Source organism: Equus quagga, chromosome 1, assembly GCF_021613505.1.
Source record: "Equus quagga isolate Etosha38 chromosome 1, UCLA_HA_Equagga_1.0, whole genome shotgun sequence".
Taxonomy (NCBI): domain Eukaryota; kingdom Metazoa; phylum Chordata; class Mammalia; order Perissodactyla; family Equidae; genus Equus; species Equus quagga.
In genome coordinates, this window is record NC_060267.1 from 56,859,725 (window position 1) to 56,873,725 (window position 14,001).

Here is a 14,001-nt window from a genome sequence, read left to right on the forward strand (position 1 = left end):
ATCCAATAAAGTACAGAACTCTGCAGTGTCTAATGCACACACACACACATCCAATAAAGTACGTTGTCCTTAAAAACACAGCACCTGAACATAACAGGCACTTGGTAAACGCTTCTTAAACAAATAAATATAGATCGAAAACGAAGTCAGAATTTCTAAATTCCTTGCTTTGAAACGTCATTGTTTTTATACTTCACTTGTACATTTCATACATGTTTCATCTTTATTTTTAAGTATTAAGAAACCTGATGCACAAATTAGGCCTAGAAACCTCTCTACCTTCTCCTTCTCCCAGGAATATGTTAATTAAAAATTGGCTTTTTAAGCTGCAAGTTAGGATAAGGTGCAAGAAAAAATAAAATTCCATAATAAATCTCTGACTTCAAAATGTTTGTACAGAAAACTTGGAACCGCTGAAAGATTAGGTATCACTATGATTTAATCATTTAGTAATAAAAGAAAAATGTGGTATAATATACTGCTATTGATTCATTTAACAATTTTGAAATAAATTATATACTTTAGTGTGTGCCTATCTACATCATTTCTATAGCAAAGCCTAAGCGGTTCCAAAATACACTTATCAATACCTAGTTGAGGATCCAGTGGTATTAATCATGTAAGTAATGCATTAACTACATACACATTTTTAAAATCTTCGTTGAAAATAGCAGCAATGTTATCACAGGGCAATGAAAACCAACAAAATATATTTTTAAAAGGAAAACTTTTTCAATTTAAAATTTCAAAACATTTAATTATATGAATATTATTTGGTCATTAAAACAGCTGTGATATTTTAACTACAATTTTTTTTCCCACTCACCTGACCAATGCCTCAGTGTAGAATTTCTGCTTCTTGTCAGTAATGATTCAGATACCAAAAAGTACAAGAAATGGCTTTTTAGTGCTATTTTAAGTAGATATCTTAAAAAGGAACCCTAAAAATCTGAACTACTAACATGGCAAAGGGTGGCAGTGGGGTTTTCAACTTTTTGTACAATGAGTATACCAGGAATCTTTATCTGACCTGCCTACACGTGAAGGGGAAAAAGTGGAAAAAACCTTCTGTCTTACTCTTGAACAGGACTACTTCATCCTCTTAGAAATACACATATTCTCCTCTACTACATTGACAATCTTTTGAAAAAAAGAACTGAAGCCTATGTGCTGTGACAGCCTTTATATCAAAAAGAAATCCTTTCATCTCAAGATCATTAAATGTGTATTGGCAACCTTCATTCGAGGTTGTTTTCGGTCCGTCAACATTAACTGCCTACTCTGACTGCCCCCCCAGATTCCTACACACTAACATGCGCCCAGCCTCATGTTCTCCTAAGTCAAAGTGGACTGGGTCACTGACGTTCAACGACTTAATAAATCCGAATACCTTTATGTGCTTTGGTGGCTTTAATCTTAGTTACAAAACTAGGAGCCTGGTCTATTTTTTAATTACAGTGAAAACTTCCTTTCCTTGGAGACTAAGTTTTCCAAAACTATCAAAGGAGAAAGGTGGTAGCAGGGAAGAAAGACACAGCATAACTAAGAAATCTGAGGCCCAATGGCAGAGGGAAAACCAGCTGTTTGTGTCTCATCAGCAGAACATATTAATAGAAATGTTTTGGGTGTCATTTTTTTTGATGTTACACATTTGTGGCATTTGACATAAGGAACTAGGTTTTTATAAGGATAGGATGCCAAGGAAACTGCTGATACAAATAGAAAAGCAGTCTGACAATGTCATTACTGTGAGATTACTCAAATGCAGATTGAGGGAGGGAAAATACTATGAAAACATCTTTCAGACGTCAAAGCAGAATGAAGGAAAGACTGGGTTTGTAGTGATTATTTAAAACATTGTGGAGATTTCTTTAAGGCGACCATTTATCTCTAAAGCAACATGACTTTAAGATTAAAATGGATCATTTTGAAATAGCTCTTTTCATCCCACTTAATTTTTAGTTTGCATATAAAATTTAAATAGCCAAGGGGGGAAAAACAGATTTCCCAACAGACCTGGTTACTGAAATGTAGCACCAAGATAAAATGTAGAACCAGGCCTAATCTTTTTCTCCCTAAAATAGTTTTGCAACTTGAGCTGCATTCCACCAGGAAAGGCGCCGTGCACAACATTAAAGTGCACATTCCAACTGAAGTTTTCTGCGCCTCTTAGGCCCAAGGCCTACCAACCCCTGGACAAACCTATCACTCTTCTCCACAAGAGGGGATATCAGAGCAGATTGTGGTGATGTATAAAAACCAGAGACCATCATGCCTCAGGGAGGTGATGAGCTGACAGGCTGACAGAAACCATTCACTTCACATTTCAATCTCAGCTTTCCTGTAAAGGCATTGGGTGAGAGGCCCATCTTTACGCAGGCTGTGAGCGCAGAAGGGAAGAAAGAACAAGACAAGGCTGAAAAGAACCAAGAAAGAGGGTGTAATTTTCAGGATTCTAAGACAAAGTACTTATTGTAACCTAAATTTGCAGCGAGGTGATATGGCCATGTAAACTTGTGTAGCACTGAAACATTCCTGTGGGAATGGTTTCTAGGTTTTAAAAAATTACAGGGAGAGAAGCTCACAAGCAGGATATTTACTTATTTTTAAAAATCGACCTATTAACACATCTGGAAATTCACCATGTTCCGAGCCTTTGTCCAGCACACTACGCCTGCATATCGGCCGCTTCACAGCCACCCGTCTGCTGAAACAGAGGTGAAGTTTAAGGGCACTTTGGTGCATGAAGCTCAGCTCAACTGTTTCTACATCTCTCCTGGAGGTAAGAAACCTAAAAATGGATAAAGAATAGGAAGAGCATGTTGAAATTTACTCTAAAATATTCTAGTGACACCTAGAATGTGTGGCTGCCCCACTGGAAGGATACATCTCTTTGGCAATCCTCTTTGTATTTAAGGCAGGACCTCCAACAACACAGGTGTCAAATTTTGCCTAAAACTGCACTGTCCAGGTTTATGTCATACTGTGGAAATTCTCAACTGAAAAACAGCAATGTTTGAGGCAAGAGGCAATGCAATGTTGCCCTTCCATATCTACTAAAACACCGATCTTCTACGCTCCTTTTAATTCTACAAGAAAGATTAAGGAAAGCAAAATTTCCATATTAGATTTCAGGCCTCAATATCGTAGGTATACATTGACAAGAAAGAGAGCAAGCTGCTTATATTCGATAATGATATTTTTTCTCTTTTAATTTCTTCCACAGAAAAATCTAAAACTGATCAAAATTTAAGATGCTAGTTAAGAGGTCATTAGAGGCAATATCAAACGTCCTTAAATGCACATGTATCTGGAAGCCTCTGATCCTCATTAGCATGATACACTAGCTCATTCTGGACATTCTTCGGGATCCACCTCATCCTGTTTATGTTCCTAATGAATATGTCTATACAATCTGTTCTTTCAAGACATTTATCATTTGGTCCATATTTTACCCAAAATACCTGTCAACTCCAAATCATGAATGGTAGCTTGTATCATTAACAAGGATGCATGCTAATATTTGTGCAACTTTAAAATATAAGGTATAGTTCCATACAGTAAGCAGAAAATACATAAATACATAAGTGAAGTTTAAATAGACAGGATAAGGATATCTGATTTGGTAATGCTCTCTTTCTTTCTTTTTAAAAAAATAATTTCACTCAAAAGGATAGAGAAATATGTTTTTCTTAGTATGCAGCAAAAAAGGCATTGAAGTTTTCTCCTTTTACTAGGAAAGCTGTGAATACGTGGCAGTATAAATTATACAAATCTCTTCTCAGCCCTTAAAGATAAACCAAAATTTTAAAAACTCCTTCAAACCCCATTCCTTTCATGAAGTCTTTCTCAAATAAGTGGAAAAATAATCCAATGTAAGGACCAAGAACATCTAATCATATATTTGGTATAAACACTTGTTTTTGAGACTTTGCTCGAATACAGTATTTCTTGATTTATTGTACCATTTATCTAGTTCAAGTTTTTATAAATTTGATCCCACTGATGATGACTCATTACTGGCATTTGGTAATAAGCATGCACACACAGCTATTACCTTTCTGAAAGATCACAAGATAGTTTAAAAATTAGAAAGTTAGAACCATGAAGTTTTAGAGCTGGAAGTCAGCTAAAAAGTGTGCAGTTTAATAACCTGTTTCACTAATGAGGAATGTACGGTCTAACAGGTTAAATGACTTAGGCAAAGTCATTTTTTTTGGTTCAATCTGTTTTCTCTAAAATATACCCCTCTCCCAGCTTTACAAATGAAATAAAGCAATCAAACAATTTTTATGTTTGACTGATTTGTAGGCTTGATTATAAGAGATGGGAATTAGTCTTTTTTAAACCAAGGTTCATGTGGACTCTCAAAAGGAAAAATGCAGAGAAGGGAGGGAGGAATTGAGTGTGGAAGGAAAGAAAGGAGAGAGGGAAGAAAGAAAGAGGAAGGGAACAATGGAACCCGAGATGTCTCGTATTGGTCCTAGCTTATGGCAGTGAATGCTAGAGCAGCAATCACGTTGCCCATGGACTGCATCCAGAGACGGCAAACAGCCTGTGTTTTGCTACTCTGTGCCCAGTCTGTACTTCCACCCTGTATGGAATGCTTTGCACTAAAAATGCTTTCTTCGTCATGTTCTTTAATGCCTTTAATGTTCTTTCATTTACCTTCTGCCTGAGCTTTACTGACCAAACACAGACACAATCTTTTAAAAACAAAATCTTCACTGGCCACTAAGAATCTACATAGCACTGTTATCTTTGGCCCCTGCTCTGGTTCTTTTCATACGACATAGTTTTACAGCACCTCACAAATCAGTGATCCCATGATCATGAAATATTGGAAGGTTCACGGTAGACGAGAAGCAGTTTCTATTTTACGGGTGACTAATACTCATGAATATTTTGGGGGTAACAGAAAACCTAAACGTGAAGTAAAAATAACCTTCCTTTTCTAAATGAACTCCATTAGAAAGTTAATGCTATTAATAACAACAAAAACAACCTCTCAACTAAAGCATTATACTAATTTGGATTAAATTAATATGTATCTCCAACTACATATGAGAATTTATCTCCAAAGAAAAAGACAGATTTACCTTTTAAAAAGTTCTCATTTACAACACACACATGTTATGTCATTAGACCTTCCTAATCTCCAGAGGTCATTATTCTCCCAAAATGAGGACCTTAGGGCCTTCTACTATCCTCAGTTTCGTAAAAGGTCAGATGGAATCTTCTTCATTACACAGTACTAACTTCCTAATTTTATTTATTTCTGGGGAAAATTCCTTTAATCTAAGAGATTTAACAGAGTAAATGAACATTTTTTAAAAATTACGAAGAGAAAAAGCCGTAGGTAATAATAAATATAAGACAGAACAACGTATTCTGCTTTGTTAGCCATTTAAATTTATATTTTCATTTTGTTCATAATCTTGCTGATTAATTTCAAAATATACTAGACTATAATTAACAAACAGGAGTTCCCTAAACTGTCTTCTCCCCTATCTAAGCTCCTACTTATCCCCGAAGACTCAGTCTTTCTCCTTCTTCTAGGCATATACAGTCTTGACTTTTTCTTTGCTCCTGTAGTTTTTTGTACATCCTTGAACTAAAAAAAGATAAAGCACATGTCATAATTATTTACACAATGGTTCCCTCCACTAGACTACAAGCTCCTGGAGGGTAGGCCTCTGAATTGAAATCTAAGACCTGAAGATCTTATATCATCAATACTCCTTGTAATTACTAAAATTAACAGTTATCATTATTGTGGCTTAATTAAACTTTGCAGACTAGATGTGCTAGATCCTCTGTATCGATTGATTACACCTTCTACCAGGGATTACAGCACGGGGATTCGCGTACATTGCCCCTTTTATTCTCCTTCTGACTTCACTCAGAGTTTCTTTTGCTTCAAACATTTGGTAATCTTAGACATAAGTAATGTTGATGGAATTTTGTCACTAGGGTATGAGCTCCCTAGGATTGTATGTTTCCATCGATCCTGGACTGTGTAGGCACTAATGTACTCATGTGCGTTAGTATTACAACAACTCTACCACACGTCAGTGTTCCTAATTGACTACCTGTCAGGCACTGACAACTAAGTGCTCAAAAAATGCAATTAATCTGCAAAATCACATGCATTTCTCTTCAGAGTATCACAGTACTTTGATCTAGCAGAAAAAATAAGATAATTATATTCTAGTCATGTCTGATAATAGTAATCCGAAGCTTACATACACAGGTACCTAAAATGCTTTAAAAACACATGATTTATATGCAATGTCAATTATTCCAGCAACACACTGAAAATGCATTATCTTAAGTGAATCCCAATGTAGCAAAATAAGTCTAGTCTCATATAATTGTAGTTTATGAGAAATATATATTTAAGTTAAACATAAAACAGTACTTCTACAGGACAAAAATTTGTTCTAATGAAAAACAGACCTCCTATTTGAATCAGATTATTTAATCAAGTTTTTAATGATTATAGGAATAGGTTTGCTGAAAATACCCTAACTATACAATATATTATCACTGAAACATTTCTAAGATTTTATATAGCAGTAGTCTAGCAAAAGGAGCCTAATGCTACTTCTTGATTGAAGAAAGGCGAGGCAGAGTTTCCGTACTTTCTGCGTTTTGACCTTCATCTCTAATTACGGATACAGCAGATACCACGTTTCCCAAAGCCCTTTACGTTATAAACAGTTAAATCATGTTTTGATTCTATTAAATAAGAGCTCTCTAATACCAGTTCTTGGCTAAAATTGTTTTCTTTCTCTCAAACCCGTAAGAACATGAAAAGACTATAATTTTTCCTTCTGTGTATTCAGAAGTAAATTCGCCGAACAGTTTCAAATTGATTATCTGGAACTATTTTCTAAGTGATTTTTGGACAAAAATCAAGTAATATAAAAAACAGACTCTAAAAGAATAGACACGAACACTCCATGTAGCCGCGATGAGCACTTGCCACACACAACACACCGTGATCGGCTAGAAAACTAACTGAAAGACGCTGCACTCACCAAGCATTTCAGGAAACGCTGAGGAATCCAGTTTCTCTCTGCTAAGATTTAGACTTCTACCATGCCAAACTGGGCTCTCAAAACAAAATCTAAGAGACAGCCCCTCTCCGAGCAACAAATGGAGGATAGAAATCCAAACAGCATTACCACGCACATGTCTCCTTGGTCAAGCTGAGGATCTTAAAAGCTTTTACGGTTTAGGATAAAATAAAAGTGACTTCACTTTAATTTTACTCTCACATAGCATCTGTGTATCACCATATAAGACTTTGCCACATGGGTTCTTCCTCCTCTAAGCATGCCAGATTGCAACAGTAAATAAGTTTAGAGATGCATATACATTTCCCCATGAAATTCATGTGAAGATCCCATATACAAGGAGTCTAACTGTAAATAATAATAATAGAGGCTGTGTAAATTGGGTGGTCAGAGAGAAGAGGAGTACTTTTTACCCATATTGTATGTACGTTTACGTGTGTGTGTTTCAAGGAGCTATCAGGTATCACAACTCAACACAAGGAAAAACAAAAACATGAAACCCAGAGATAGCACAGGGCTCACAAGTGAAGCTTTGCTTTACATGAGGCTTTTCAGAGCCATTTCAATTGACAGAATGCCAGTTCTTTACATAGTCTTCTTTAGAGTTCAGATCTCTTTTTTTCAGCATGAGCTGAGCACTGACAGAGAGAACAAAAAAAAAGGTAATTCTGGGTTTAAGGTCAGAGTGACAAATTTCATCACTCAGGTTGCAGGAGATGTGTAACCCTTAATCAGATATGAAAACACATTAGCTCTCCAAGCAATGATGCATAGTGAACAGATCAATTTTTTGGTTAGCATGGCAAAGGAGGCTGAGAGAGACAAAGTAAGATTCAGTGACCACATTACAGCTTTTTAATTTCAGTGGCCTTCTTTCTTTCTCACAAAGCAGCGCAGGCTGAGCTGGTGGAGAGCCCCTGAAGGTTATCTAGTGCAACCGACGACTCCTCTCACACACACTAAAAAGCCTTAAGATTGTGTAGATTACCTACTCTGATCGGATAAGAAGTGTCAAATTCCTTGTCTCCCATTCTACACTGCACATAATTTGAATGAGTTTACTTTATGGATCTTATATCGCTGGGTAGATAGTGAATAGGATATTCTACTGTTATTCCTGCAAATACGAAGATTTCGCCCAGTAAGAATGTCAAGTATTTTATCCATATAATTAATTTTAAGATATTTCTTGACTCTAGAGGGCTTCAGTTCAACAAGATCCCTAAAACTGTATGCCAAATGGCATTTAGCTATGCAAATAGACGTTTTTTGAGGTGCAGAAGTACAAAGCACAGAGCCCTAGAACAACGCCTGGCACACAGTAGGCAATCAAAAAATATGTGAGGACGTGGGGAAGGGAGGCAGGCAGGAAGTTCATCAGATTCTCGAAGGGATTTGTGACCCAAAGAAGGTTAAGAAGTACTATTTGAGTTTTTCAATATACAGTAAATATCTTTGAATGGAATAATAAACTCTCAATTATCTGTGGGCTGATAACGTGGTTTTCATTTTCTTAGTTACAGAGGGTTCACTTTTAACCTTTCAAATTGCTTTTGTAATAATTGCCTGAACTGATTCTGGTTAAGAAAACAGATGATAAAGTCTCAAGGTTTAGAATACGTTAAGTTGGAAGACCTTTTATTCCTTTGTGTAGCCTGTGGTCTCGGAGAGGGCTTAAAAAGCACAGACTTCTTGGCACCCTCAGCCACAGAAGGGTGAATCACACAGTTCAGCTTTTTCGCATTAGCTTGAAAGGTGGGATTTTCTATCTCTACCAGGAAGTGGAGAATAGGGGGTATTTTGGAAAGCTGGGCAACTTTGTGGCTCTTTCTCAATCACCCCAACCAGAGCATCTTCAAAGCTGGACAAAAACATCAGACATGTATCCACATATAACAACTTTAGAATTAATAGAAATGATTTGGGAATTACTTTAAGTACATTGTACATGTCTACTCCTTAACCAGATCTGTTCATTTTCTGTGTTTGTTCAGTACCACAGACTACAAACAAAACACAAGAAATGGTCTCTGCGCTCAGGGGCCTGTAATTTATTACTCACGCCACTGCTTTCTCAATAGCCTAGATAATCAATAACCAACTAATGGTAGCACAACGGCACAGCAAACATTTCACACAATGTATTCTAAGGACAGTAAGTAATGCTGCTTCCAAATTATGAGCTGTCTTTGTTTGCAAATTTGACTTTCTTACTGCTATTATTTAGTATGGGTATATAGTTACATTTCAACTGGAGCTTTGGAAGAAGTTAGAGCTCATGCCTCATAATATGGCTATTATAGGACATATTATGAGGTGTAAGCTTTGTCTTATCATGTCCTAACATGTCCTATAACAGCCATCAAGAAAAGACCTATGATTATATTTTAAAATCCTATTAATTGTTTCCTACACATTTTGTCCCAGGGAAAGACTGCAGAATAGATGCTAAGGTTTCTCTCTGCTAGAAAATTGACTTTTTAAGAAAATTGACTCTTAAGAGGGAAGTGGAAAGTTAATTTCTTCTACTCAAGAAAAAGATCACTGTACAGGTTTTCATATTCTCAGCAAAAAGAACCCTTTCTTCCCTGCCCATGTGGAGAAAGCAGATGTTTCAAGCCAGAGGAAAGGGGCACAGCATTTCTATCCACCTGGAAACTAGAAACACAAATTAAACTATTTCCATCACCCCAAATTACTTAAAACTCTCAGTTGAGGTCAAGTTACATGAAAGACTTTGGTGTCATGTTGGTTTAAAGTCTTGAAGATGTTTTGCAGAATAAGGATGGTTGTGTTTCCAGGTTGAGGAAGCCAAGATACAAATCTGAGAAGAGTTAGTGTACCATTCTAGTCAACTGAGAAGAAGAATCCAGGTTAGATGAAGCAATGGTTAATAAACGCCAGGAGGCAAAAGCAAAGTAACAAATTGTACTTCAGTACTCATTTCTTTAAAGTCCTCTTTTATAAGGTAAAATTATTTCTACTTTTTAAAATTGAGAAATAATTTATATACAACAAAATGCACAGAATTTAAAGCGCTCAGTTTGATGAGTTTTGACAATAATACACTCCTAATGTAATCAACCACCCAAGACATAAAACATTTTCCAGTCAACAACTACACCACTTTCACCATCAACCCCAGCAGAGACGACAATTTCCTGACTTCTGTCACCATGTTAGTTTTGCCTGTTCTGAGACTTCACATAAACGGGATTATATGGTACATGCTCTTTTGTGGATGGCTTCTTTTGCTCAGGATGTTTTTGAGATTCCTCACGTTGTTGAATATATCAGTAGTTCATCCTTTTTATTGCTGGGTAGTATTCCATTATATGGATATACCAAATTTGTTTACCCATTTTCTTATTGAAGAATGGACAACTGGGTTATTTCCAGCTTTTTTTTTCTATTTTGCTATTATTAATAAAATTTTTAAAAAGATTTCTGTAAAGTCTTTGCACGGACATATGTTTTCATTCCTCTTAAGTAAATACCTGACAGGAACTTGCTGAATCATATGATAATTATATGCTTAAGTTTATAAGAAATTGCCAAACAATTCTCCAAAGTGGTTGCCCCATATTACCCTCCCTCCAGCAATGCTGCAGTTGCTCCACATCTTCACTTAGTAATGTCAGTTTTTAAAGATTTTAGCCATTCTAGTAAGTTACGTGCTATTCTCATGCTGTTTTTAATTTGCATATCCATCCAGTGTACAATAAACTTACGAAAAAGTGTTCAACGTAATTAGCTATGGAAAAATGCAAATTAAAACCACAATGAGATATCACTTCAGAACTCCCAGAATAGCTCCAACTAAAAGGAACAATATCAAGTGTTGACAAGGATATGGAGCAACTGGAACTCTCATACATTACTGGAGAGAGAATAAACAGGGACACACCTTTACAAAACTGTTCAGCAGTATCTACTAAAGCTAAATAAACCCCTATACTATATATTAAGGGGTTGTTATAAACCTCCAAAAAATAAGTGCATATACCCTCCTAAAAAACATGAACCAGAATGTTCATGGCAAATTTATTTACAATAGTTCAAAACTAGAAATAGGGGCTGGCCCCGTGGCTGAGTGGTTAAGTTCTCGCACTCCGTGGCAGGTGGCCCAGTGTTTCGTTGGTTCGAATCCTGGGCGCGGACATGGCACTGCTCATCAAACCACGCTGAGGCAGCGTCCCACATGCCACGACTAGAAGGACCCACAATGAAGAATACACAACTATGTACCAGGGGGCTTTGGGGAGAAAAAGGAAAAGAAATAAAATCTTAAAAAAAAAAAAAACTAGAAATAACTTAGATACCCATCAACAGGAGAACAGATTGATAGATTGCAATATACTGATGCTATAGAATATGATGCAGCAATAAAAAGGCATAAACTATTGCCACACACAATAACTCAGAAGTCTCTGATGATTAATGTTGAGCAACTCTTTATTTGCTATTTGTATATCTTCTTTTGTATAGTGTCTGTTAAATATTTTGACAATTTTTAAATTGGTTTATCTTCCTATTATTGAGTTCTAAGAGTTATTTAAAAGCATAGCTCATTTTGTTGTGCTTTGCTTTATTGTGCTTCACAGATATTGTGTTTTTTACCAGACCCTCTACTAGCAAAAAGATTTTGACTTGGTGAAGGCTCAGATAATGGTTAGCATTTTTTAGCACTAAAATATTTTTTAATTAAGCTATGTACATTGTTCTTTTAGACATAATGCTATTGCACACTTAAGACTACAGTATAGTGTAAACATAATTTTTATATGCAATGGGAAACCCAAAAATTTATATGACTCACTTTATTGCAATATCTGCTTTATGGCAGTGGTCTGGAACTGAACCCACAGTATCTCTGAGGTATGCCGATAATATTCTGGATATAAGTACTCTGTCAGATATACATAGTGTGAGTATTTTTTCCCAGTCTGTGGCTTGCCTTTTTACTTTCCAAAAGGTATCTTCAGAAGAACAGAAGTTTTTAATTTAATGAAATATTTACTTTTGATGGGGCAGAATTTATCATTATTTCTTTTACAGTAAATGCCCACAAGATTCCATTTAAACCTAGTGCTGGTAATAACTATCTGTTTTAAACCATCTCTAATAAAAAGTTATGGATTTGGTTGCTTCTACAAAAATGGAAAAAAGGATTTCTTATTTAATTCTCAGATAAAATATCTATAGCATAAGACCTACTATTAAAATCATACGGCCATGGATTAAAAAGGTTATTGGAAAACAGGGACATAACCTGTTTTCATGTATCATAATTAAAATATCAACTTTGTAGTAGTGAATAAACTTCTTAAATATCAAATCAGAGTATCTCAATAAAATAATTTGAAGGAAACATCCCATAAAATGTTTTACGGAACTTAAAGAAAGTTTTTTAAAAAAAATACAGTCACTTAGTGAGATGGTTACTCCATTTTTTTTCTTCCTTCCCAAAGCCCCAGTGCATGGTTGTATATTCTAGTTGTAGGTCCTTCTGCTTCTTCCATGTGAGCTGCCACCACAGCATGGCAACTTACAGATGGGTGGTGTGGTTCTGTGACTGGGAAGTGAACCCAGGCCGCTGAAGTGGTGAGAGCACCGAACTTAAACCACTAGGCCATCAGGGCTGGCTCTAGAAAGTTTTTTAAAGAACATTCACAGAGATGAAATTAAAATTTTCCCTCATTTTATGTCTCTTCCTAGAACTATTTAATTTCTCAAGATGAGGATGTACGGTATTCTCACAACTTGCAATTATTTCTAGGAACCTTTAGGTAAATGTTACTCTTATCTATACAAAATGAACCTTGAGGAGCAGAGCAGTTTCTCTGTAAGGTGGTGAAATTATTTAATATTTTCAGTTTTTACCCAGGAACCACACACTGTTTAAGGTTTTCTTTATTGTTTGTTGGCTAATGCCCCAAAAGAAAAAGATGACAACAAATAGTTGTAAAAATTTTGGTTAAGCTTTACTGGCTGCCTTAATAAAGAAATGTAATAAAAACAACTCAGTACTCACTGTAAATATTTAATTGTACACACTTAATGCAAGGAATTAAGTGCTGAAGGGGAGTAGAAAGATGCCTTGCCCAGAAAGTGCTTGCACTCTAATCGAGAAATTAGGACATATATTACTTATACGGTAAAATACAAATACTAGGAAGTGGCCGTTGTATATTTCTAGTTCGGCATTTAGGATATTATTTGGAACATACAGTCATATGCCACATAACAACATTTCAATCAACAATGGACCACACATATAACAGTAGTCCCATAAGATTAGTACCATATAGCCTAGATGTGTAGTAGGCTATACCATCTAGGCTTGTTTAAGTGCACGCTATGATGTTTGCACAGCGATGAGATCGCCTAACGATGCACTTCTCAGAACGTATCCCCAACATTAAGTGACATATGAGTGTATGTTTGTCTTTTGTGCTAGCAGAGTAAAGAAAGAAGGGATGCGTCTTACTCATTACTGAACTCCCAAAACCTAGCATAGAATCAAAATCGGTAGGCAAGTGCTCAACAACACTCAGGAAAATGAACACGAGAGGTCTATGTTGCACCCAGAAATCACAGCTAGATAGAAGGATTACAAAAACATCAGAGAGGGATCAAGTTTTGGTTGGGTTTTGAAATATGAGTAGAATTTATCTCGTTGAGATTGGTCAAGGTGAGGGAGAGAATTCAAGAAGAAAAAAGAAGAAATATGTTTAAAAGCATAGAGACAAGAAATTAAACAGTATTCTGGGCAAGGATATAGTTGAATTTGGTTAGAACAGAAGGCAAGTGTACAAGAGTAATGGTGGACTTGGCCAGACAAGTAAACCGGGACGTGCCTATAGCAAGCTTAAAACGTCAGCTTAAAACTTACTTGGTAGGCATGTAAGATTTTGAG

The 14,001-nt window shown here is 36.1% G+C and overlaps 1 protein-coding gene across 4 annotated transcripts in view; it reads right to left on the reverse strand.

Annotated features, from left to right (window-relative positions):
- DCP1B (decapping mRNA 1B) overlaps nucleotides 1–14,001 on the reverse strand; it is a 52,132-nt gene that overhangs the window by 17,781 nt on the left and 20,350 nt on the right. The window contains exon 4 of one of the 4 annotated variants that reach the window (XM_046679010.1): nucleotides 2,643–2,791. The exons of the other annotated variants lie outside the window; for them this stretch is intronic. Coding sequence (XP_046534966.1) covers nucleotides 2,643–2,791 — 149 coding nt within the window. The remainder of the gene's footprint in view (nucleotides 1–2,642; nucleotides 2,792–14,001) is intronic. 4 annotated transcript variants of the gene reach the window in all.